We start from the raw sequence: 25,659 nt of genomic DNA, 5'->3' as shown, positions 1-25,659 counted from the left end.
ATCCCCCTAACACTCACCTTTTCCCTACCCTAACCCCATCCCTCCCTTGTGGGTGCCTAACCCTCCCCGGTTCTGCCTAAACCTAACCCTCCCCACTTGATGCCTAACACTAACATAAATTCCTAACCCTTCCTCCCCGGTCCCTTACCTTCCGGTCCCTGCTCCCTAACCCTAATCCCCTTTTCCTCCCCAAATCTAACCTTCCACCCCTCATGGCAGGACGCCAGTGCGTCCCGATGTGAGGGCGATCGGGATGCTGGCTGTCGGTAATGTGATGCAGGCATCACCAGCAGGGTCAGTATGTAGACATCAGTATTGCGTTCTCCCTCTGGATCCAAGCGTCGGTATATTGACCACCAGGATCCCATCCGTTGGGAAGCTATAACTGCTTCCCGCTGACTTGCACAATAAACTTTGTTTAGTGTAATTGTTCCAGAGTGCTGTCTATTTTCTCTCTCTCTCTCTCTCTCTCTCTCTCTCTCTCTCTCTCTCTCTATGTATGCGTAAGCATATGTATAAACTCAGCTATTTTACCTTCTTTTCAGACTCTGGGGTATATTTACTAAAGTGCAGGTTTATAGAAGTGGAGAAGTTGCACATAGCACCATAGTTGCCGACTTCTGGGCTGCTCTCTCCGGGATGGGGCGTGGCTTCTGGACCGCGTCATTTAAGCCACGCCCCCCACTGTGTAATGCTGCTATTACCGGCGTTATACAGCAGGGGGCGTGGTTACGATGACGCGATTCAACAAGAATCGCGTCATCGCCTGCCCGGACCGCCCACTTTACTCGTTAAGTGGGCGGCGGGCAGGGGGTGACCCGCGGATATCGGGAGACTTGCCTGCTCTTCCGGGGGGCCGGGAGGGTCACCCGTTTTTCGGGAGCCTCCCGGCCATTCCGGGAGGGTAGGCAAGTATGCATAGCACCCAATACGATTCTAGCTATTATCTTCTAGAAGGTGCTAGGTAAATTATAAGTAGACTCTAATTAGTTGCTATGGGCAACATCTCCACTTCTATAAACTCGCACTTTAGTAAAGATACCCTTTGAGTGCCGCATTCTTCCGTTGCTACACACTTGGGGATACCCTTCTCCCAAAGGAGGCCTGGCCAACCTGTGGCTCTCCAGCTGTTGTAGAACTACAAGTCCCAGCATGCCCTGCCATAGTTTTAGCATTCCCTAATAACAAAACTGTGCCAGGGCATGCTGGGATTTGTAGTTTCACAGCAGCTGAAGAGCCACAGGTTGGCCAGGCCTGTCCTAAAGGAAGGCAGCGGTGTAATTAATTTGCTGGTTAAGCCACTGGAGTACAAGGTCATAGATTTCAATTACTACACATATACTTATAATTATGTACATTTTGGCTTCAAACAAGACAGTACAGGCAATGTCTATTACAATCTAATTAGAAAATTCAATTGCACAACTAAGAGACTAAAGCAGGGACTTTTAAAACAAGAACTCTGCTAAATATATTAATTTCATTATTATTTAATGTTTACTTATAATAGGAAATTACCAAGAGATTTCAGAATAAATCACGTATCTGCTCTTATATAGTTGTGCTATCTACAGGCAAATGAAGCTTCAAGTTAAATTATTAAGAGCCTTCATGTTCCATAGCATGCAAATGTAGAAAGTAAGAGCCTTCATGTTCCATAGCATGCAAATGTAGAAAGTAAGAGCCTTTGGGTACAGAGGCCGAGGGCCTAATTCAGAGTTGATCGCAGCAGCAAATGTGTTAGCAGTTGGGCAAAACCATGGGGGTAATTCTGAGTTGATCGTAGCTGTGCTAAATTTAGCACAGCTACGATCATGAACTCAGACATGCGGGGGGAAGCCAAGCACAGGGTTCGCCCCTCCTGTCAGTGCCGGAACCCCCCCAACCCCCACCGCAGAAGTGCAAAGGCATCTCACAGCGGCGATGCCTTTGCACTTCAAGAGTAGCTCCTGGCCAGCGCAGCTTTAGCGTGCTGCTCGGGAGCTACTCTTTGCTCCCCAGCCCGCAGTGGCTGCGTGTGACGTCACGCAGCCACAGCGAGCCACTCCCCGCACGGTCCAGCCACGCCTGCGTTGGACGGACTGCGCCCACGAAACGTCGGCCAAACACCGCCATTTCACCCCCTCCCACCCATCGACCGCCTCTGCCTGAGCAGTTCTGACCCGATTGCTACGCTGCGAAAAACTGCAGCGTGCGATCGGGTCAGAATGACCCCCATGTGCACTGCAGGGGGGCAGATGTAACATGTGCAGAGAGAGTTAGATTTGGGTGTGGTGTGTTCAAACTGAAATCTAAATTGTAGTGTATAAATAAAGCAGCCAGTATTTACCCTGCACAGAAACAATATAACCCACCCAAATCTAACTCTCTCTGCAGATGTTATATCTGCCCCACCTGCAGTGCACATGGGGGGTCATTCCGACCCGATCGCTCGCTGCAGTTTTTCGCAGCGCAGCGATCAGAACTGTGCATGCGCCAGCGCCGCAGTGCACCGGCGCATGGCAGCTTTCGTTACCTAGCGATCGCCTCTGAGACAGAGGCGGTCGCTAGGTGGGAGGGGGCTGAATGGCGGCGTCAAGCCGCCGTTTAGTGGGATTGGCCCGGCCAACGCAGGCGTGGCCGGACCGTTGGGGGGGCAGGCAGCGGGAGCGACAACCAACTCCCGGCCAGCCGCAGGAGCTGCGCTGGCGCTTTTGTACTTGTGCGGGGGAAGGGGGGGGGGGGGGGGCACTGGTCTGAGTTAACGATTGTAGCTGTAAATTTAGCACCGCTACGATCAACTCAGAATGACCCCCCATGTGCACTACAAGGAGGGGGAAAGGTGGGGGCAGATATAACATGTGCAGAGAGAGTTAGATTTGGGTGGGTTATTTTGTTTCTGTGCAGGGTAAATTCTGGCTGCTTTATTTATACACTACAATTTAGATTTCAGTTTGAGCACATCCCACCCAAATCTAGGCGGTCATTCCGAGTTGTTCGCTCGGTAATTTTCTTCGCATCGCAGCGATTTTTCGCTTATTGCGCATGCGCAATGTTCGCACTGCGACTGCGCCAAGTAAATTTGCTATGCAGTTAGGTATTTTACTCACGGCATTACGAGGTTTTTTCTTCGTTCTGGTGATCGTAATGTGATTGACAGGAAGTGGGTGTTTCTGGGTGGAAACAGGCCATTTTATGGGTGTGTGCGAAAAAACGCTACCGTTTCTGGGAAAAACGCGGGAGTGGCTGGAGAAACGGAGGAGTGTCTGGGCGAACGCTGGGTGTGTTTGTGACGTCAAACCAGGAACGACAAGCACTGAACTGATCGCACTGGCAGAGTAAGTCTCGAGCTACTCAGAAACTGCACAGAGAAGTCTTTTCGCAATATTACGAATCTTTCGTTCGCAATTTTGAGAAGCTAAGATTCACTCCCAGTAGGCGGCGGCTTAGCGTGTGCAATGCTGCTAAAAGCAGCTTGCGAGCGAACAAGTCGGAATGAGGGCCCTAATTCTCTCTGCACATGTTATATCTGCCCCCTCCTGCAGTGCATATGGTTTTGCCCATTTGCTAACAAATTTGCTGCTGCGATCAACTCAGAATTAGGCCCAGAGTTGCATTTCTCATTAAGCAAGTTAGAATACTCGTATATGGAATTACCAAGATGTAGATCTGATGCATTAAGTAGTCATGTCTCAGAGGAGGAGCAGCTGCAACTTCTTCAGTTGCCCTCTTCTCCAATCATTTTACTGCTTTATACATCTACCCCGGTGTACCCAGAGTGATGAGGACTATCCAGCAGCCAGCCTATAAGGTAAGGGAGACTCAGGGAGGGGTCACTATCTGTCTATGTATGAGTATAAGTGTGTGGGGGATGTGGTCACGTTACCGGCGGTTGGGATCCCAGCGGTCAGTAAACCAACGTAGGGATACCGACGTCTTGAAATGCCGACCGTCGGAATGCCACGATACCCATAAAGTGGGAATAGAACCTGTGGCGAGCCACCGAGCCAGCAGCATGGCGAGCCCACAAGGGGCTTCATTGCGCTCACCCCCCTGCCGGCATTCTAGCGTCTGGGATCCAGTCCGCCGGTCACGTTATCTCAACGCATGAGGATTTTTACTGGTAAGTTCTCTTTCTTGTCATAGTACACACACGTTGCAAGAGATAAAGCATTGCTGAGACCTGTAGTGCCATAACCAAGCTTACTTTGTCAAGTGTCATCTGTGTCCACGTTTTGGAGGGGAAGCCAGACCCAGTGGGACCCTAAGGGACACACCCCCTGAGAAACCATCTGAGGGTGTGACACCAAAATAGCAGATCAGCTCTGCTATTTTGGTGTCACCACCTCATATGGTGTCACTGAGCAGCAGTGATAGATGATGTGCACATCATTCACTGTTCCAGGAGAGGCTGGGGGGTGCCCAGATGCTCCCAGTGGACACTGAGCAAGCCTCCAGCATGACAAGAATGGGGTGTAACATGCGGTCATACACCCAAAATGTCACACACCAGCGGTCATGGCTATGTGGGCACAAATAGCTGCCCCTTTTTGAGAAGTCCACAGTGCCACTCTGGGTGACACCACCCATAGTGATGCCACTGGTCAGACCTCTGCTGAACTCTGTTTTGGGTGATACAAAAATCACTGCTACTTGTTTATAAATTCACACAGTGCCATTGTGATCTCTGGGGGGGAATCCTTGCCTCTCTGCTGTAGTGTGAAAGGAAGTAAGTAATGGGAATGCTGAATTGGGATAAGAGCCACTTCCTCCAGAATAATAAAAAGACATAACAATGCTGCAGCAATAACCATGTACATACCAAATATGAAATAAAAGTATAACTATACTGTATATAAAAATATATTCAATAAAACAACCAACTAATTACTTAAAAAATCCTGCGTAGACATTGTGCATAGACTTTTTATGGAAGGTAACTATAACCATCTAATGATGATCACACATACATCTATGGATAAATAGTCTTGTTAACAATTTGAGTTGGTCTTGGAGACATAAGATGTTATATCTGTCTGGCGGGAATAACAAACGAATTCTTTGTTTCCAACTAGAATATGTGTGCCTTGATTTAAAATACTCCGTCAACTCAGTTTTCTGAGCCCCATAGGATACATTTTTTCTTGAAATCCTTTTTATTTTATTTGCTGATGGTATAAAATATATATATGACATCTATACATATAAGCCACAAAATCAATCAATGAAGTAATAATACTGTATATTTAGACACTCAATGTAATTACAATTGTTTATTGTGAATGCAGGATTTTTAAGCCATATTAATTGGTTGTTTTATTAAATAAATTGATTACATATATTTATGATCACAGTTTTTTATTTTATTTTGGCCTGGAGGTGTATTTTGCTGCAGCGCTGTTATATTTGTGGGGGTGATTCAGATATGATTGCTGGGCTGTAAACTTTGCTGTCCTGCATTCAGATAGTCGCCGCCTCCAGGGGGAGTGTAAATTCGCCATGCAAGTGTGCAATCCTATGTGTACGCCGAGCTGCTAAAATCCACTGTGTGCAGTCTGTGCGCAGCCCAGGGCTTACTCCTATAGTGCAATGAGAACAGGCTGATCGGGGTCGGGGCTGAAGTAAGGCACCCTCCCTGAAAATGCTTGGGATTGCCTGCTTTTTTCCGGACACTCCCAATAAACAGTCAGTTACCATCCACAAATGGCCTCCTCCTGTCAATCACCTTTGCGAACGCCCATACGATCGGATTTTTCGCACCATCCCGTTGCTGACCGGCGATGCCCTTTGTTGTTGTCTGACGTGCATGTGCATTGCGGTGCATACGCATGCGTAGTTATAACCTGATTGTCCACTGTGCGAAAACGCACAGCAGCGACCAGATCTGAATCACCCCTTGTGTTTTACTGCACAATCGTACGTTTGCTATCTTGCACTAGACCAATTTAAGATAACATCTGATTGGATGCTATGAGTTATAGCATATTTTTGTTCTTAAATGTTGCGGATATAATTAGAACTAGCAGATGTCTTATCACAGGTCTGCAATATTTTTTCAGACTTAATGAAGTGCGTAACAAATATGTTAACGTGTTTCTTTATTGGGTGTAAGTATTCGTGGTTGTAGAAGAAGATGTTTTAATCCAATATGCTTCGCACACTTTATGTAAATAATCTGTAATTTAAATGAAAGTTGGAAATTGTACAATCACGGAAATCCTTATTTTTTTATTAAATATCCTGGCTGTAACGCTTTTGCATCAACTTGAAGTAAAGCTGCTAAAACTTGTATCACCAAAAAATGCAATATTGCCCTACCTGTGCCTTGTATAGCACAATACCTTATAATACATTGAAATGTCTGTGGTTAAAGGAGAGACTACACGTTGAGATATCAGCTTGTTATCAGTGACCTTTCTTCATCATTGCTCATTAAGCTGTCTTCAACATCTTCTATGTTGCTGCCACCCTTTAATGCTTTTACAAGTTTGGCCCAGAACAGTTTTTGTGCCTCAGGTTCTTCCGGCCAAGTAATGTAAGTCTTCTTTAGCATCACCTTCCTCATTCTGTGGTAGGTGGAGAGCTCTTTGTCTGGGATATTCTCCAAGAATATTAGGACAAGAACATCCCTCATTTCATCAAACAGTTTATAGCTGGCCAACTGCATTTCCATAGAGCACCATTCACTTTGAAGGTAGCTCCTGCTCACCACGCAGAGGGTCTTTCGACTGTTGTGAATACTGTCCACAATATTGTCTACAATGTCTCTGCCTAGTTGAAAGTCTCGGTGGTGCAGGCAAAGACGGAGCCCTCCCGAAAGGTCATAGCTTTCTAGCATAGGTAACATCTTTTGATACACCCATTCCTGATCCCAAGTGTTGTAGGACACAAATGCATCATACTTGTACAGATCCTTATCAGAACTCCAGCGTTCATGGAGCCAGGAGATAAACAGAAAGTAGTTATACTTGATGCGCCAATAGGACTTACTGTAGACTATTGGCATGATTATGAGGCACAATAAGGTGACAAAAGTGCAGCAAAATAGTGTTAGTTTGATTTTAAGGTCACAGACATGAATATCAAAATCATGAAAGTAAGCCTTTGGGTTGTCTGGACATGTTAAATTATAGGCATACACAACCTGTACTTGGGAATGGTTTACCCACCTTTGCAGTTCTTGATTAGTACAGGCGCATGTAAGTGGACATTTCCATAAGTCAAGATACTTCAAGCTGGTCATGGCTTCTAAGATTGTAACATTTATATGCTGTAAAGCATTCTTTGTTAGTTGAAGTCTTCTTAGATTGGTGAGGTTTGAAAAAATATCTGCATTCAAAGTCTGAAGGCACACATTTTCCAGGTCCAAGATTCGTAGATTAAAAAGGTTCTTAAATATTCCTGGTGAGAAGTTCTGGACTCCATTACAGTCTTCCGACAGCATGAGATGTGTCAACTGTCTGAGGTCATCAAATACATCAGAACTTAGGTGTGTAAGTCTGTTCTGTGATAGATAAAGTGATCGTAAGGATGTCAATCCGGTGAAAAAACCTTTTGGGATGGCTGTTAAACCATATGGTTGCTGATTTTGGAGCTTCAAGTCATAGACATTTTGAAGCTTAGAAAAAGGTGAAAAATTATTTCTGGATGATTCAAAACAAATTTGATTGGACATCAGGTCGAGAACCTGTAATGTTGTCTCCACACCATAGAACATCTCCCCGCTAATTATTTTAATCTGATTTCTATCCAGATACAATTTGGAAAGATGATTTAGTCCATAAAATGACCACTTTTTTATCTGTGTAATCTTATTACCTCCAAGATCCAGGATTTCCAGATTCTCCAGGTCATGAAAAACATTTGTAAAGATAACAGACACTCTGTTATTCCTGAGATTAAGAATTTCAAGATTTTTTAAATTCTGAAATGACTTTCTATATAAATCTGTTATTAAGTTATTATCTAAACGCAGTGTCCTTAGCTTTTCTAAACCAGCAAAAGAATTGTTGGCAACAAAAATTATATTATTGATGTTCAAATTAAGTTTTTTCAAATTAGGAGCATAAGTGAAAGCATTGGATTTTACTGACCATATCCTATTATATCGAAAAGAAATTGATGTCAACTGTAGAAATTTGGATTTATTGTAGCAGTTGTGCAACTGCTTTAAGAGATTATGTTCCACAATCAAAGTTTTAAAGTTTGACTCTTGCATGAATGTCAAACAGTTTATGCTTTTCAGCCTGTTTCTCGATAAATCCACTGTGCCGCTTACGCTGCAATTTTCAAGAATGCTCTTTGTCAAATTTTTAATCCCATTTTTAATCAAATTTAAATCTGAGATATTTTTGACTCTCAAAAAATTACACATTGCCCTCAATTTATCCGAAGTGTTTAAATTTAAACCAGAATAATCTATTCCCTCTGGCTGTATGCTGGCATCCTCCAGAAATTTCAGTATATCAAAGTGAGGATTTGATGCTATATTTAAATAATTGATATTACTCAGGTTTACTTTTTGCAAGGATGATGAGGTCATGTTATTGTATGAGAGGTCAAGGTATGTGATGTTAGCCAAAAAATCATGATGGCAATTCAAATCCTGTAGATGGTTTTTGCAGAGGAAAAGTGTTGTCAGATTGCTCGGGAGTCTGCTAGTGTGGGACAGAATCCTAATTTTGTTGCTGCACAAAGTGAGATTTTTAAGTTCTTTCAAAGGTTCAATGGACTGTACAACTTTGCTGAAATTGGTCAAGCAATTATCTGACAAATTGAGACTTCTTAATCTCTGAAGAGGGCTAAATATATCAGGATGCATAACAGCAATCAAATTCTCTTGGAGGTAAAGATGTATTAAGCCTTCAAGTCCATGAAATGCCCCTAAGGATAGACTGGATATATTGTTATAGGATAAATCCAAATAATTTAAAAGTGCCAAGTTATCAAATGCTCCAGGGTTAATAGTCTGCAGGTTATTCCTTAGTAGGTTCAGGTTCAGAAGATTGGGTAAGTGTTCGAAGCTTCCCTTGGGCAACAGTTTGATAGTGTTAAACAATATGGTGATATTTCTGGTGGTGGGGGGAAGGTCAGACACAATACTGTGTATGTTCACTTCCAAGCGGTGTGTGCAGAGGAAAGTGTCCTCACTTTCAAACTTTTGAATGCAATTCCTAAACCCATAACCAGCGACTAGTGGAATGCAAAAGACTCCAAACTGCAGGATGACCCAGTGTAGTGTCATCCTATCTGAACAGCTGACCAGAGGTTTAATTTACCAGATGATATAATGGTTCATCTTCATGATCATCTTCATCCGTCATTAATGGTTATTCAATGTGCTGGTAGGCAGTAGAGGTCTCCACATCAAAATATAGAAATGCCAGGTTATAATATATATTCCAAAGTCATGTGGACATCCAGGATAGAAGTTCCCTACAGGAAAAAATCAGAGATGTCAGGTATTGGTCTTTATACATACTGTAATATACAAATTATCCTAACAAATGTAAAACTCCTGTAAATAAGAATCATCATTATAAACTAGAGATGAGCGGGTTCGGTTCCTCGAGATCCGAACCCCCCCGAACTTCACCCATTTTACACGGTTCCGAGGCAGCCTCAGATCTTCCCGCCTTGCTCGGTTAAACCGAACGCGCCCGGACGTCATCATCCCGCTGTCGTATTCTCGCTAGATTCGTATTGCCTATCAAGAGCCGCACGTCGCCGCCATTTTCACTCGTGCATTGGAGATAATAGCGAGAGGACGTGGCTGCGTTCTCTCAGTTTCTGTGTTCAGTGTGCTGCAAATATCTGTGCTCAGTGTGCTGCAAATATCTGTGCTCAGTGTGCTGCAAATATCTGTGCTCAGTGTGCTGCAAATATCTACGTTCTCTGCCTGAAAACGCTCCATATCTGTGCTGCATTGTAGTATATAGTAGGAGGACAGTGTAGAATTTTGCTGACCACCAGTATATATATAGCAGTACGGTACAGTAGGCCATTGCTCTACCTCTGTGTCGTCGAGTATACTATCCATCCATATCTGTGCTGCATTGTAGTTGTGTGCAGTATATAGTAGGAGGACAGTGCAGAATTTTGCTGACCACCAGTATATATATAGCAGTACGGTACAGTAGTCCATTGCTCTACCTCTGTGTCATCAAGTATACTATCCATCCATATCTGTGTGGCATTGTAGTTGTGCGCAGAATATAGTAGGAGGACAGTGCAGAATTTTGCTGACCACCAGTATATATATAGCAGTACGGTACAGTAGGCCATTGCTCTACCTCTGTGTCGTCGAGTATACTATCCATCCATATCTGTGCTGCATTGTAGTTGTGTGCAGTATATAGTAGGAGGACAGTGCAGAATTTTGCTGACCACCAGTATATATATAGCAGTACGGTACAGTAGTCCATTGCTCTACCTCTGTGTCATAAAGTATACTATCCATCCATATCTGTGCGGCATTGTAGTTGTGCGCAGTATATAGTAGGAAGACAGTGCAGAATTTTGCTGACCACCAGTATATATATAGCAGTACGGTACAGTAGTCCATTGCTCTACCTCTGTGTCGTCAAGTATACTATCCATCCATATTTGTGCTGCATTGTAGTTGTGTGCAGTATATAGTAGGAGGACAGTGCAGAATTTTGCTGACTACCAGTATATATATAGCAGTACGGTACAGTAGTCTATTGCTCTACCTCTGTGTCGTCAAGTATACTATCCATCCATAACCGTGCTGCATTGTAGTTGTGCGCAGTATATAGTAGGAGGACAGTGCAGAATTTTGCTGACCACCAGTATATACATAGCAGTACGGTACAGTAGTCCATTGCTCTACCTCTGTGTCGTCAAGTATACTATCCATCCATATTTGTGCTGCATTGTAGTTGTGCGCAGTATATAGTAGGAGGACAGTGCAGAATTTTGCTGACCACCAGTATATATATATATATATATATATATATATATATGTATAGCAGTACGGTACAGTAGGCCATTGCTATTGATATATTACTGGCATATAATTCCACACATTAAAAAATCGAGAACAAAAATGTGGAGGGTAAAATAGGGAAAGATCAAGATCCACTTCCACCTCGTGCTGAAGCTGCTGCCACTAGTCATGGCCGAGACGATGAAATGCCATCAACGTCGTCTGCCAAGGCCGATGAACAATGTCATAGTAGAGAGCATGTAAAATCCAAAAAACAAAAGTTCAGTAAAATTACCCAAAAATCAAAATTAAAAGTGTCTGATGAGAAGCGTAAACTTGCCAATATGCCATTTACGACACGGAGTGGCAAGGAACGGCTGAGGCCCTGGCCTATGTTCATGGCTAGTGGTTCAGCTTCACATGAGGATGGAAGCACTCATCCTCCCGCTAGAAAAATGAAAAGACTTAAGCTGGCAAAAGCACAGCAAAGAACTGTACGTTCTTCTACATCACAAATCCCCAAGGAGAGTCCAATTGTGTCGGTTGCGATGCCTGACCTTCCCAACACTGGACGGGAAGAGGTGGTGCCTTCCACCATTTGCACACCCCCTGCAAGTGCTGGAAGGAGCACCCGCAGTCCAGTTCCTGATAGTCAAATTGAAGATGTCACTGTTGAAGTACACCAGGATGAGGATATGGGTGTTGCTGGCACTGAGGAGGCAATTGACAAGGAGGATACTGATGGTGAGGTGGTTTTTTTTAAGTCAGGCACCCGGGGAGACACCTGTTGTCCGTGGGATGCCTGATAGTCAAATTGAAGATGTCACTGTTGAAGTACACCAGGATGAGGATATGGGTGTTGCTGGCACTGAGGAGGCAATTGACAAGGAGGATACTGATGGTGAGGTGGTTTTTTTTAAGTCAGGCACCCGGGGAGACACCTGTTGTCCGTGGGATGAATATGGCCATTGACATGCCTGGTCAAATTACAAAAAAAATCACCTCTTCGGTGTGGAATTATTTTAACAGAAATGCGGACAACAGGTGTCAAGCCGTGTGTTGCCTTTGTCAAGCTGTAATAAGTAGGGGTAAGGACGTTAACCACCTAGGAACATCCTCCCTTATACGTCACCTGGAGCGCATTCATCAGAAGTCATTGACAAGTTCAAAAACTTTGGGTGACAGCGAAAGCAGTCCACTGACAACTAAATCCCTTACTCTTGTAACCAAGCTCCTGCAAACCACACCACCAACTCCCTCAGTGTCAATTTCCTCCTTAGACAGGAAAGCCAATAGTCCTGCAGGCCATGTCACTGGCAAGTCTGACGAGTCCTCTCCTGCCTGGGATTCCTCCGATGCATCCTTGAGTGTAACGCCTACTGCTGCTGGCGCTGCTGTTGTTGCTGCTGGGAGTCGATCATCATCCCAGAGGGGAAGTCGGAAGACCACTTGTACTACTTCCAGTAAGCAATTGACTTCCTTTGCGAGGAAGATGAAATATCACAGCAGTCATCCTGCTGCAAAGCGGATAACTCAGGTCTTGGCAGCTGTGGTGGTGTTAAACGTGTGTCCGGTATCCACCGTTAATTCACAGGGAATTAGAGAATTGATTGAGGTACTGTGTCCCCGGTACCAAATACCATCTAGGTTCCATTTCTCTAGGCAGGCGATACCGAGAATGTACACAGACGTCAGAAAAAGAGTCACCAGTGTCCTAAAAAATGCAGTTGTACCCAATGTCCACTTAACCACGAACATGTTGACAAGTGGAGCAGGGCAGACTCAGGACTATATGACTGTGACAGCCCACTGGGTAGATGTATTGCCTCCCGCAGCAAGAACAGCAACGGCGGCACCAGTAGCAGCATCTCGCAAACGCCAACTCATTCCTAGGCAGGCTACGCTTTGTATCACCGCTTTCCATAAGAGGCACACAGCTGACAACCTCTTACGGAAACTGAGGAACATCATCGCAGAATGGTTTACCCCAATTGGACTCTCCTGGGGATTTGTAACATCGGACAACGCCACCAATATCGTGCGTGCATTACATCTGGGCAAATTCCAGCACGTCCCATGTTTTGCACATACATTGAATTTGGTGGTGCAGAATTTAAAAAAAAAACGACAGGGGCGTGCAAGAGATGCTGTCGGTGGCCCGAAGAATTGCGGGCCACTTTCGGCATTCAGCCATCGCGTGCCGAAGACTGGAGCACCAGCAAACACTCCTGAACCTGCCCCGCCATCATCTGAAGCAAGAGGTGGTAACGAGGTGGAATTCAAGCCTCTATATGCTTCAGAGGATGGAGGAGCAGCAAAAGGCCATTCAAGCCTATACATCTGCCTACGATATAGGCAAAGGAGGGGGAATGCACCTGACTCAAGCACAGTGGAGAATGATTTCAACGTTGGGCAAGGTTCTGCAACCCTTTGAACTTGCCACACGTGAAGTCAGTTCAGACACTGCCAGCCTGAGTCAGGTCATTCCCCTCATCAGGCTTTTGCAGAAGAAGCTGGAGAGATTGAAGGAGGAGCTAAAACGGAGCGATTCCGCTAGGCATGTGGGACTTGTGGATGGAGCCCTTAATTCGCTTAACCATGATTCACGGGTGGTCAATCTGTTGAAATCAGAGCACTACATTTTGGCCACCGTGCTCGATCCTAGGTTTAAAGCCTACGTTGTATCTCTCTTTCCGGCAGACACAAGTCTGCAGAGGTGCAAAGACCTGCTGGTGAGACACTTGTCAAGTCAAGCGGAACGTGACCAGTCAACAGCTCCTCCTTCACATTCTCCCGCAACTGGGGCTGCGAGGAAAAGGCTAAGAATTCCGAGCCCACCCGCTGGCGGTGATGCAGGGCAGTCTAGAGCGAGTGCTGACATCTGGTCCGGACTGAAGGACCTGCCAACGATTACTGACATGTCGTCTACTGTCACTGCATATGATTCTGTCACCATTGAAAGAATGGTGGAGGATTATATGAGTGACCGCATCCAAGTAGGCATGTCAGACAGTCCGTACGTATACTGGCAGGAAAAAGAGGCAATTTGGAGGCCCTTGCACAAACTGGCTTTACTTTACCTAAGTTGCCCCCCCTCCAGTGTGTACTCCGAAAGAGTGTTTAGTGCAGCCGCTCACCTTGTCAGCGATCGGCGTACGAGGTTACTTCCAGAAAATGTGGAGAAGATGATGTTCATCAAAATGAATTATAATCAATTCCTCCGTGGAGACATTCACCAGCAATTGCCTCCAGAAAGTACACAGGGACCTGAGATGGTGGATTCCAGTGGGGATGAATTAATAATCTGTGAGGAGGGGGATGTACACAGTGAAAGGGGTGAGGAATCGGACGATGAGGAGGAGGTGGACATCTTGCCTCTGTAGAGCCAGTTTGTGCAAGGAGAGATTGATTGCATCTTTTTTGGTGGGGGCCCAAACCAACCAGTCATTTCAGTCACAGTCGTGTGGCAGACCCTGTTGCTGAAATGATGGGTTTGTTAAAGTGTGCATGTCCTGTTTATACAACATAAGGGTGGGTGGGAGTTTCCAAGGACAATTCCATCTTGCACCTCTTGTTTCTTTCATTTATCTTTGCATCATGTGATGTTTGGGGCCAATTTTTTTTAAGTGCCATCCTGTCTGACACTGCAGTGCCACTCCTAGATGGGCCAGGTGTTTGTGCCGGCCACTTGCGTCGCTTAGCTTAGTCATCCAGCGACCTCGGTGCAAATTTTAGGACTAAAAATAATATTGTGAGGTGTTCAGAATAGACTGGAAATAAGTGGAAATTATGGTTATTGAGGTTAATAATACTATGGGATCAAAATTACCCCCAAATTCTATGATTTAAGCTGTTTTTGAGGGGTTTTTGAAAAAAAACACCCGAATCCAAAACACACCCGAATCCGACAAAAAATTTTCAGGGAGGTTTTGCCAAAACGCGTCCGAATCCAAAACACGGCCGCGGAACTGAATCCAAAACCAAAACACAAAACCCGAAAAATGTCCGGTGCACATCACTAGTATAAACAGTAGTTTGATCCTATCACTCAATGTTCATTAGGAATAACACACAACATGCTATAAATTATTATTGTACAGTACAATATTAAAACCTAACTTGACAATCCATGACCCTTATATAAGCACTCGGCGCATGTCCTTGTAGATTTATAGTGTCATGCATCTCCACATTGTCTTACACTATTCCTACAATTTATAGTAGTTTCTGTAGTATCCAATATATAATAAACAAGAGTTAGCACTTACCAATGATGTAAGTACGCAATAATCCCCCCCCCCCCCCGCCTTCCATCCCATTTGTTCCCATACTTTCCATAGTCCCTACCACTGGCTCACATACTCCTTTCTGTTACATTTCTCCATACTTTCTGGTGTCTCATTTAGTGCATCTGCCCAGTGTCAAAGTCAGAAAAATATCACGCTGCACATTGCCATATATGCACCTCATGCGCGTGCCTGCTGCACGTGCACATTCTCTCCTGTGCGTGTGGATATACGCAGCCGCGTGATGGCGCCACGGCCATGCGCTCGAGCGCGTGGTATGTGCATTTACGGTAGACTTTGTGTGCGTCTAGCGGGCGACTCAATCGTTTAATAATAGAACCAAATAGCTCGTTTTATAGATAATGTTCCCCTTAATGATAACTGTAAGTTTGGTTAATGTGACTTGTTCACGGACTTGGGAATCCCTCTTTACGTGGTACAAAGGGTCTGATTAAGGTTGAACAGCTGTGTCTGGTACCTAACTGAAGAGTATTTTAATAGCAATAATCCGGTGTTGGTTAGGTAAAGATTAATCGCTCCTGCGTGTAGTTATGACCATTAGTAGTTTCTGGACATATTCTATATTTGCAGTTCATTATCCATGCGGCGGGAATCCGGAGATTCCCACCCACCTGAGCTGTTTAAAATAGTCACAGCCCACCTGTTCAAACTAACCTATGACCTTTTGATATGATGCGAGGAGACATTCCTGTGTCCAATGAACAATGAGATTGTAGGTCCCTTTGTAGTATACTGTACCCAGTGTATATAAGATCAGCCAGCCTGAACAGCTCTCCCACTCTCTCCACAAACGGTTTTCATATTGATTAACTCGGGGCTGGTACCAGGCTGCGCTGCGATCGTTCCCAGTGTGTGTGTAAGTAATTCTCTGTGATTATTTCGCTCTTTGTTTGTATTGGCCACATTCTCTCTCTCTCTCTGTTTAGTTTAAGATTGTAACGTTATTGTATATTTATGTCTAGATATTCTGTTAGAATTATATGTTAGTATGTAGTGTATGACTTGTAACTGTTTTACCCCTTTTCGATATAACTAAAAGCTTGTTAGTAAAGGTGTTGGATCCTTAGTACTGTATCGTGTGTTCATTACATTGCAGAGAGTAATAGGAGCGTTTCGATCGCTCAAACAGCTTTAGTGTTAACAAGGTTAAGCAGCGTTACATCGCTACAGTGTCTCAGTACAAGGTTTACAGTATAAGAATATCCTTTCTGTGTGCTACATTCAAGGTTTACTGATTGTCATCTTGTGAGCGTCAGCGCCGCTCGTGATCTCCTCGTGGTCTCGAGCGTCCGCTACGCTGATAGCGTAGCATTACGGTTGTCGCTCGCCTATAGCGTGCTCGACACCACGCATTAAGCTGTGAGCGAGCGTGCCGCATGTGCGTCTCAATCACGGCCTAGCGTATGCTACGCTAAATACGTACCCTTACGGTACCCCATACGCCAATTGCGTACTGTGTCTCTTACCCATTATTGTGAAGGTTATAAGGTAATCATAATCAGCATTATCAATTGGCGGCTCGTCCGTCCTCCACATATCCGCACTAGCGAAAACAAACGTTATCCGTCAGCAAGGGCGGGAAGGCAGTATCCCTTCGTATCGGGATACAGTAGTGCTGACTAGATAAGCGTCTGTTTCGCTAGATTGAAGGAGTGCTGGTGGGATCCGGAACCAGAGGTAAGAACAATACGCTATTGTTTTTTTAAAACTGTTTATTTCTGTTTTGGCGTACACACGCACGCACACACACAACTGTATCTCTTTTCATTTGTGTATTTTCACATATCACCTTCCTGTTTGCCATTTCACAATTGATAACGTGCGGAGAAAGATTTGTTGCTATTGGTAGTTAAAAGTTAAAATTAATACTTAAAGGAGTAATTATAAAAACACGCACACAGCCTGACCTAGTTAAAGGTTGATACAGTGGAATCTGTGTGGTGTTCGGTAAATGATTATAGCTAAATATCATTTGCATTGATAGACACGTGTTATTTGTGTTACTGCGGACGTGTCTGGCCTGTGTACACGTGTCTCTAACAAGGGGCAGAACGAGTGTACGCGACGTAAGGGTCGACGCACGGAGCGTGTATTACGCAACGGAGCGTCTGGGTACGCCCACATAATACAAATCACACGATAGTATTATTTTAAATAGGCGAAAAGGAGGCAACGCGATAAATAGCGCAAGTCAATTTCAGTGTCCAAAATTTTAAGCTAATAGATCCTTCTCTAATTTGCAACCCATCTGGACTAGACTGTGTTACTGAATGAAAGGGATTTCTGCGCAGAAACGAGAGTAAAGTGTATATGAGGTGAAAGAGTGTGTATACATATATATATATATAAGTTTCTAATTTTTGGGGTTGAACCAAAGGAAATCGAGTTCTCGTGAAGGTACATACATGTAAGTGACTGCATGGTGGCTTGGGAGGCATCCCTTGTTAAACATTAAAAAAGAGCATTAGAGTATAGCAGACCAGGAGGTCTACTGTAGCACAGACCAGGAGGTCCAGACAGACCAGGAGGTCCAGGTACAGCAGACTAAGAAGTCCGCTATAGCTAAAGAGTAGCACAACACCAGTAAGGGTTGGTGCGGAACCCATATAGGCCATTAAGCTCAGGCTGAAGGAATTCGCAGCCACAATTTTCGATTCCACTGGTCGCTCCGCACATAAGATTAGTTGCTTATGTGCAGAACGATTGTACCGCACGTAATTGTGTGCATTAGTTAGTAACTTGACCCAGTACCATTTGCGTACGCTAGAGGGGTCATAAACGCTATTTGTACATTCTAACGTGATTTGTGTAATATTTTTTTATTTTAAGGGAAGTTCGCTAGTCACTTGGGAACTATCCAACAACCAATAGTTACTGGAAAGGGTTAATTGCTCTTTGGATCACACCCACATGTTCCAGTAAATAGAGGTTCAGGTCGCAGGGGCCCTAGGTTGAGTACGCCAGCGCTAAGGCAGTGTGTGGGCGTATTGGTCGACGTGGGCGAGTGAGTGGAGTACTCGGTAAACTTCGCTGCCGGCCTGCCCAGGACATCTTGGTTTTGTAAGGGTTCGCTGAAGACCCTGATTTGAAGGTCAGAGGTAGTGAAAGCAACACCTGCAAGGATGGGGGCCAGTTGTTCAGGTAGGGGGCGATCAACCTCGGTTCGGGTTGACTTAATAAACCGACCAATCGGGTCGGCAAGGTATGTAATGTGTGAGAAATACGGATCACACACAGAGGTTATGTGTGATGAATGGGAAAGAATGACTGTGCACGATGGGGAAAAGTTCCCACGGGTAGGCAGTTTTAGCCCAGATGTGTTGCAAAATCTAAGGAGAAGGATATGTCTCATTAAATCTGCAAAGAGACGAATCAAACATTATGACTATTTACAGTTATGGCAGCAGGAGGGTGAAATACAGAGAGGATTGGCTCAGGCGGCTGGATCTAACCCTATCAAGAAACTGATAGCCACGGCGCCACCGCCACCATGCATAACAGGAGAGCAGGTGGTCACAAAGAATGGCACACTGGTGAATGATAAACATGCACTTAGTAACTGTATAAATGTTAAGAATAATGTGACTAAGATTATCGATGCAAATACTAACCCGTGCAAGCTGTACCCTGTTTTAAACTTTCCCCAGGAGTGTGATCAAGAGGATGAGCCAACAACAATATCGGCACTCTCTCTAGCAGCCACCATAGCAGAAACAACCGTGGGCACGGCCCAACCCGTAAGATTAGCGTCAAAGCCCCCTAGCGGAGGGACAGGTGAGGTCGTATCATCCGGTAAGTACGGCACCATACACTATGCTGAAACCATTTCACCACATATTGTAGAATCTACTCAGAAGGATGTTATTGGACTTAATCCCGTTAGGGTAATAGCAGTGCCAAATGGGAAAACTGACACTTCAGGAATCACTCCTGTCAGAAACATCGCCATGCACTGCCCCTTTTCCCGAATGGAATTGAGAACAATTGTGTCTGAATTCCCTGATCCTAGGAAAGATCTAGCTGCTAGTCAGAAATACATTAGAGATCTAGGAAATACTGTGGAGCCCAATAACAAAGACTGGCAGATATTGCTGAGGGCATGTTCACCCTCCAATGTCGACTCAGCAAGATTTTTAGCTGACTGTAAATTAGATGAAGATGTACCCCTCACGGATGTGTACAACCAAGATAATGTAAAGAGAATAAATTTACAGTTAAAAGAGTATTTTCCAGCTGTTGCCAAATGGAATAAAATTTTTACCATCAAACAAAAAGAGGGAGAAACAGCTGCTGATTATTTTCATCGGGCACTACAGGAAATGGCCGTAAGTATACAGGCCCTGACCACAAGGCCATCTTTGTATAAATCTCCGACCCCTGTGGGTAAGTCAAATGTGTTAACTTGTTATTACTGTCATAAAGAGGGACATTTTGCACGAGACTGTAAATCAAAGAATGCACAAAGATCATACCAACCCCCTAGACAACGACATGACACACGAAATTGGGAGCAAGGACCGCAGAGACGGAGTTATGAGCCACACGCAGGGGAAACAAAAAGGTATCCCCCAAAAAGAGACTGGCAAGTCACTGATAGATCCCATTTACCCCCTTCACAGGTAATAGCTGCCAGCGCAATACAGGGAGGCCACCACGCACCATAGGGGCGAGGCCACACCTGTAATCTACAGCCAGTGAAATTAATTGCGAATCTTGGAAGTGAACCCGAGGTCACAATTGATGTAGCTGGTAAATCTCTAAATTTCCTTGTAGATACAGGGGCGGCCAAGTCAGTGATAAATTCGACCGTGGGCATGAGAACCACTGGTAAAACAATTCCAGCCATGGGAGTAACAGGAGTAGTACAGCACTACCCTTTAAGCAAACCCGCAGAGATTACGATAGGGCCTTTGCATACCAAGCATTCTTTCCTGCTGGCTGCATCGGCTCCGACTAATCTCTTAGGGAGAGATTTACTGTGCAAAATGGAATGCGTCATATACTGTACTCCTGAAGGTGTGTTCTTGGACATACCCGAAAACCACGCTCAGGAAGCGCAAGATATGCTAGACTCCCCAACAAGATTAATGTCACACACTGTTATTGTAAATAGGTGTCCGTCCAAGGTAGAAGAAATGATTTCCCAGATACCGGAGTCACTTTGGACCAAAGATGGACAAGACACTGGATTGATGCCAAATGTAGCCCCAGTAGTTGTGCAAGTAAAAGATGGTAGGATAGCTCCAAAAATCCCACAATATCCTCTGAAGCCAGAGGTGGAGTTAGGAGTTTACCCTGTAATAGAGCGCTTGCTACAACAGGGCATTCTGGTAAGGACGTCCAGCACTGCAAATAGTCCCATCTTCCCTGTTAAAAAGAGTGGGGGGAGGGGTTACCGATTAGTGCAGGATCTAAGAGGGATCAACAAAATAGTTGAGAGTCAATTCCCCGTGGTGCCAAATCCAGCTGTCATCCTAATGCAAATCCCTCCCACTGACAAATTTTTCACTGTGATTGACCTCTGCTCCGCTTTCTTCTCGGTACCTCTGCACCCTGACAGCCAATATTTATTTGCATTTACATACAGAGGAGTTCAATATACATGGACTCGCTTACCCCAAGGTTTCATAGACAGTCCAAGTATTTTCTCACAAGCCCTGCATGATTGTTTACAGTCTTTCCAACCAGTGAGTGGATCAGTATTGATACAGTACGTGGACGATTTACTACTGTGTTCAGATTCATTGGAAGCGTCCCTGAGAGATACGAAACAGCTCCTGTCTCATCTTTCAGACACAGGACACAAGGTTTCCAAAGACAAGTTACAATTATGCCAGACTCGTGTGAGGTATTTGGGACACTGTCTAACACAAGGACTGAGACACCTTACCGCTGATAGAATTCAAGCAATTCGTGACATGACCCTGCCACAAACCCAGCAACAGATTAGAACGTTTTTAGGAATGTGTGGGTATTGCCGTAACTGGATCCCAGGTTTTTCCATACTAGCCCTACCTTTGCAGGAGATGGTCTCATCAAGTAAACCTGATCGGATCTCGCACACGGACGAATCCGAGATGGCATTTGAAAGACTAAAACAGTGCCTAACACAGGCACCGGCATTAGGTATGCCTGACTATGGGAAACCCTTTGAGCTGTACGGAACAGAGAGTGCTGGTTGCGCAGCAGGTGTCCTAACCCAGAAGCATGGTGATGCCAGCAGGCCGGTAGCCTACTACAGCGCTCAGCTAGATACGGTAGCGCGATCCCTCACCACATGCTTGCGAAGCGTTGCAGCAATAGCATTGCTAGTTTCAAAAAGCGAAGATGTAGTGCTAGGACACAACCTCACAATCCATACACCACATGCAGTGTCAGCCTTACTAAATTCTGCCCAAACCAGACACGTCTCATCAGCGCGGTTTACAAGATGGGAATTGGCACTGATGGCCCCCGTAAACATCACCATAAGGAGATGCAGCGCATTAAATCCTGCAACGTATCTCCCAGGACAGGCACAAAGGGTGGAGGATGAGAATAATGGTGAAGGAGGATTTAATACAGAGGATGACACACATGATTGTATGGAATATTTGACCCAAAATTTCACGGCAAGGCCTGACATCAGTGACAACCCACTGGAAGATGTAGAGTTTACTTTCTACACTGACGGTAGTTGTCACAGACAGACGGACTCGGGAGACTTGTGTACTGGATACGCAGTCGTAGATGACCAAGGTACCATAGAAGCAGAACCGCTAGGCCCACCTCACTCAGCACAAGTTGCTGAACTGGTTGCCCTGACCAGAGCATGTGAATTGGCTAAGGGCAAGTCAGCCAATATCTACACAGATTCTAGGTACGCATTCGGAGTAGTCCATGATTTCGGAGCCCTATGGCGCCTCAGAAATTTCATAACGGCAGCTGGCACACCCGTAGCGCATGCAGCCCACATTAAAAGACTTCTAACAGCGATACAGGAACCCGACAGAGTGGCTGTTATCAAGTGTAAAGCTCACACATATAGCCAAGACCCGGTATCACTTGGTAACAGCCGAGCAGACGAAGCTGCTAAATCAGCAGCTAGTAACCCCATACAAACAGATAGTACACGACTGATGGTATTTAATACTGTAAACACACAGAAATTGTGTGAAATGCAAAATTTGTGTTTTCCACAGGAAAAGCCAGTTTGGAAGTCAAAAGGATATGACCAGGAGTCCTCAGGACTCTGGACAGATGGACATGGTAAACCAGTGGCACCCAGAGCATACCTTCCAAGTCTAGCGGAAGCAGCACATGGGCTGACTCATCTAGGCAAAGAAGGGATGTGTAAGCTAGTAAGAGCTTATTGGTGCGCCCCAGGATTTTCTTCCCATGAGGGTAAGAGAGCGATGACATGTCTCACCTGCTTGAGGAAGAATATCGGAAAAGCAATACCGACAGAGCCATCTCATATCCCTCCAACAGATGGCCCTTTCCAGGTGATACAAATTGATTTCATACAATTGCCACCTTGTAGAAATGTAAAATATGTTTTGGTCTGTATAGATGTGTTTTCAAATTGGGTTGAAGCATTTCCTGCGGCCACAAATACCGCTGTATTTACTGCAAAGAAAATTGTGCAGGAATTTGTGTGTAGATACGGTATCCCTAGAATAATTGAAAGTGATAGGGGTACCCATTTCACAGGTGAAGTCTTTCAAACAATGTGTAAGTTGATGGGAATTAATAGTAAGCTGCATACTCCGTACCGCCCCCAGGCGAGCGCGAAGGTGGAAAGAGTAAACAGCACTATTAAAAATAAATTGAGCAAGGTAATAACTGAAACAGGACTGTTATGGCCTGAAGCTTTGCCAATCGTATTATACAGCATCAGAACCACTCCCAGGTCCCCTCTTAATCTGTCTCCTTTTGAAATTCTGTTTGGTCGACAACCCCATGTTATGATTAACCCCCAGGATGATTTGAAATGTAACAATGAAGTAACCGTAAAGTACTTGGTTAAGATGAGTAAGCAATTGAGGAATCAGAATGATAATCTAAAGTTGGTGATTCCTGATTTGCCAGACAGTAATTGTCATGACATTGAACCTGGGGATTATGTAATGATACGGAATTTTCTACGCTCAGGTTGCCTTATTGACAGATGGGAAGGACCATATCAAGTCTTATTGACCAGCACAACTGCTTTGAAGGTTGCCGGGAGAGAGACTTGGGTCCATTCGTCTCATTGTAAAAAGGTCACTGACCCAGAGAGGTCCCGTGATAAAGAACAGACGGTAGAGGTTGTATCACTAGAGTGTCTGTTCAAGAAGGATTGAGACGACACCTGAGCGCTGAGAATAACAAGACCGGAAGCTTGTCGAGCCAGATTTCTTTTTCCCATTTGTTATTTTCTCCAGTTCCCACCTCCCTCCTATTTCCTTTCCCCCTTCTTATTTTTCCCCTTTTACTCCTCAAAGATGGACTTGCCCCAAGAGACTGTGATCCGGATTTTCCTGTTGACCATGATGTTGACCAGAGCAGTCTGTTTCGGTGAGAGTACCATGGAGGTCGAGAAAGGATCAGGAATGGGTTCTGATGACCAGGATGCAGGCGTAGATTTCCAAGAACAACATAATCTCCGAGTAAAGGCGAGTATCAGAAAACGATCTGGTAGCATTGACAATAGAAGGAATTGTGAAGGATTGTTAGCTGAAGAGAACTGCATCTGTAGGCATTGTGACAATATAGTTGAGGATGGGTGCATAAAGAAATGTCAGTCCAGTTTTAATGTCCACATGGACCGGCATCCATTGAGTGACTATCACTCCTTAGTGGGTAAAGTGTTAAATCAGACAGACTGTTGGGTATGCTCTCAAGTACCTCAAGGCCATAGCAAATCAGGACTAGTACCATTCCCTTTAACGGTAGGAGAGGTACTTGAGCTAAGTGGTGGGAGGCCGGTGGACAAGAGGTTTAATATCTCTAGTCCTCCTAGTTTGAAGCTCCACCAATATCATGTGGATAGGTCCTTAGTGTGCTTTAACATTTCCAATCCCCGAAAGCCGGGAAATTGGGAAGTGTCATGGAGTAATCAAACCATGACATTCTCACATAGAGCCGACAGATTGCCCATAGACACAGAACTTACACGCCAGATAGCCGACCATAGGAAATTATTTCGGTATAGGTACACCTTAGGAAGTAGGATCATGCGAGTTGGAGAAGTATCACCAGGATACTGTGCACAGGTCGTACAAACTGATACATGTACTAAACAGATGGAAGAATTAGGGTTAGGAGAGTTCACATGGAAAATCTGTAATATGGTTATGTCACACTCCGTCCCATATGTTCTCCCCGATGATGCATACTTCATATGCGGGAGGAAGGCGTATAAGTGGCTTGCCCCAAACTCAGAAGGGTTATGTTATATTGGAAAAGTACTGCCTGAGGTAATGACTGTATCCCACCCTAAAATGAAAGATATTCACCGTGGTGCCCAAGCTCCTTATACTCACACTCATTACGAGCACATCGTTAAACGGCACCTGATAGAAAGAACAGAGCATTCAGCCTCTGACCTGATTCATGAATCCACCGGGATTCAATTCCTACTCGCGTTAGATATCACTCGCACCGCTAGAGGAGTGATAAATTATAAATATATATCTGCGCTTGCAAATTTATTAGACAATATCACCGAAATGTATGACGACACATTCAGGTACACTGGGAAAGAGTTACAAGCCTACAAAACGGAACTGGTTCAGCATAGGATGATTTTCAATTACCTCACAGCTGTGACAGGCGGGTATTGTGTAACCCTGGCAACTCAATATGGAATCAAGTGCTGCACGTACATTACAAACAGCACGGAGGACCCAGCCGAGGTCATAGACCAAAAGATGGATGACATTTTACAATTAAAATGGGAGTTCCGAAGGAAACACAATCTCACCCTGGCTGCTGTGGGTAATGAGCTGACCAGTTGGGTGTCATGGTTGAACCCACGAAATTGGTTCTCTGGTTTAGGAGAATGGGCCCAAGGTATTATCATGGATGTAGGGAAATTTCTTTTGTGTATTCTGGGTGTCATCATATTGGTCGGTCTGATATTTAGATGCGTTCGGGTTTTAACGAAGTGTAAACGTAGTGCCCGAGTGATGAGTTTAAGAAGCGAGGACACTGTATTAACAACGATTAATTTGATGTATGACCCAACAATAGAGACAATGTTGTGATGAAAATGTGATTCCACGGTCCGTTTCTTTCACCCGTTTCTCCTTTGTTTTCCTCCAAGGTACAAAGACATCCGCTTGGAAGAAGAATTTGACAACCTTTTACACAGACCATTGATGGACAATGCCATAGACCCCCATTTTCCCTAGTGACTCTAAAATTTTACGATAGCCCAACACTTCAAAGATTGTAAGTCTA

The 25,659-nt window shown here is 44.6% G+C and overlaps 1 protein-coding gene and 1 long non-coding RNA gene across 3 annotated transcripts in view; one reads left to right on the top strand and one right to left on the bottom strand.

Moving 5' to 3' along the window:
- The window catches only part of LOC134965934 (uncharacterized), a 90,164-nt gene that overhangs the window by 34,924 nt on the left and 29,581 nt on the right, over positions 1-25,659 (top strand). The window lies entirely within an intron of this gene.
- The window catches only part of LOC134965933 (toll-like receptor 13), a 39,859-nt gene continuing 20,260 nt past the window's right edge, over positions 6,061-25,659 (bottom strand). The window contains exon 2 of the mRNA XM_063942337.1: positions 6,061-9,414. Coding sequence (XP_063798407.1) covers positions 6,374-9,223 — 2,850 coding nt within the window. The 5' untranslated portion in view covers positions 9,224-9,414 and the 3' untranslated portion in view covers positions 6,061-6,373. The remainder of the gene's footprint in view (positions 9,415-25,659) is intronic.

The sequence above is a fragment of the Pseudophryne corroboree genome, chromosome 10, assembly GCF_028390025.1.
Source record: "Pseudophryne corroboree isolate aPseCor3 chromosome 10, aPseCor3.hap2, whole genome shotgun sequence".
NCBI classification, from domain to species: domain Eukaryota; kingdom Metazoa; phylum Chordata; class Amphibia; order Anura; family Myobatrachidae; genus Pseudophryne; species Pseudophryne corroboree.
The sequence above is the reverse complement of the archived record's forward strand: the minus strand, read 5'-3'. Positions and strand labels throughout refer to the sequence as shown.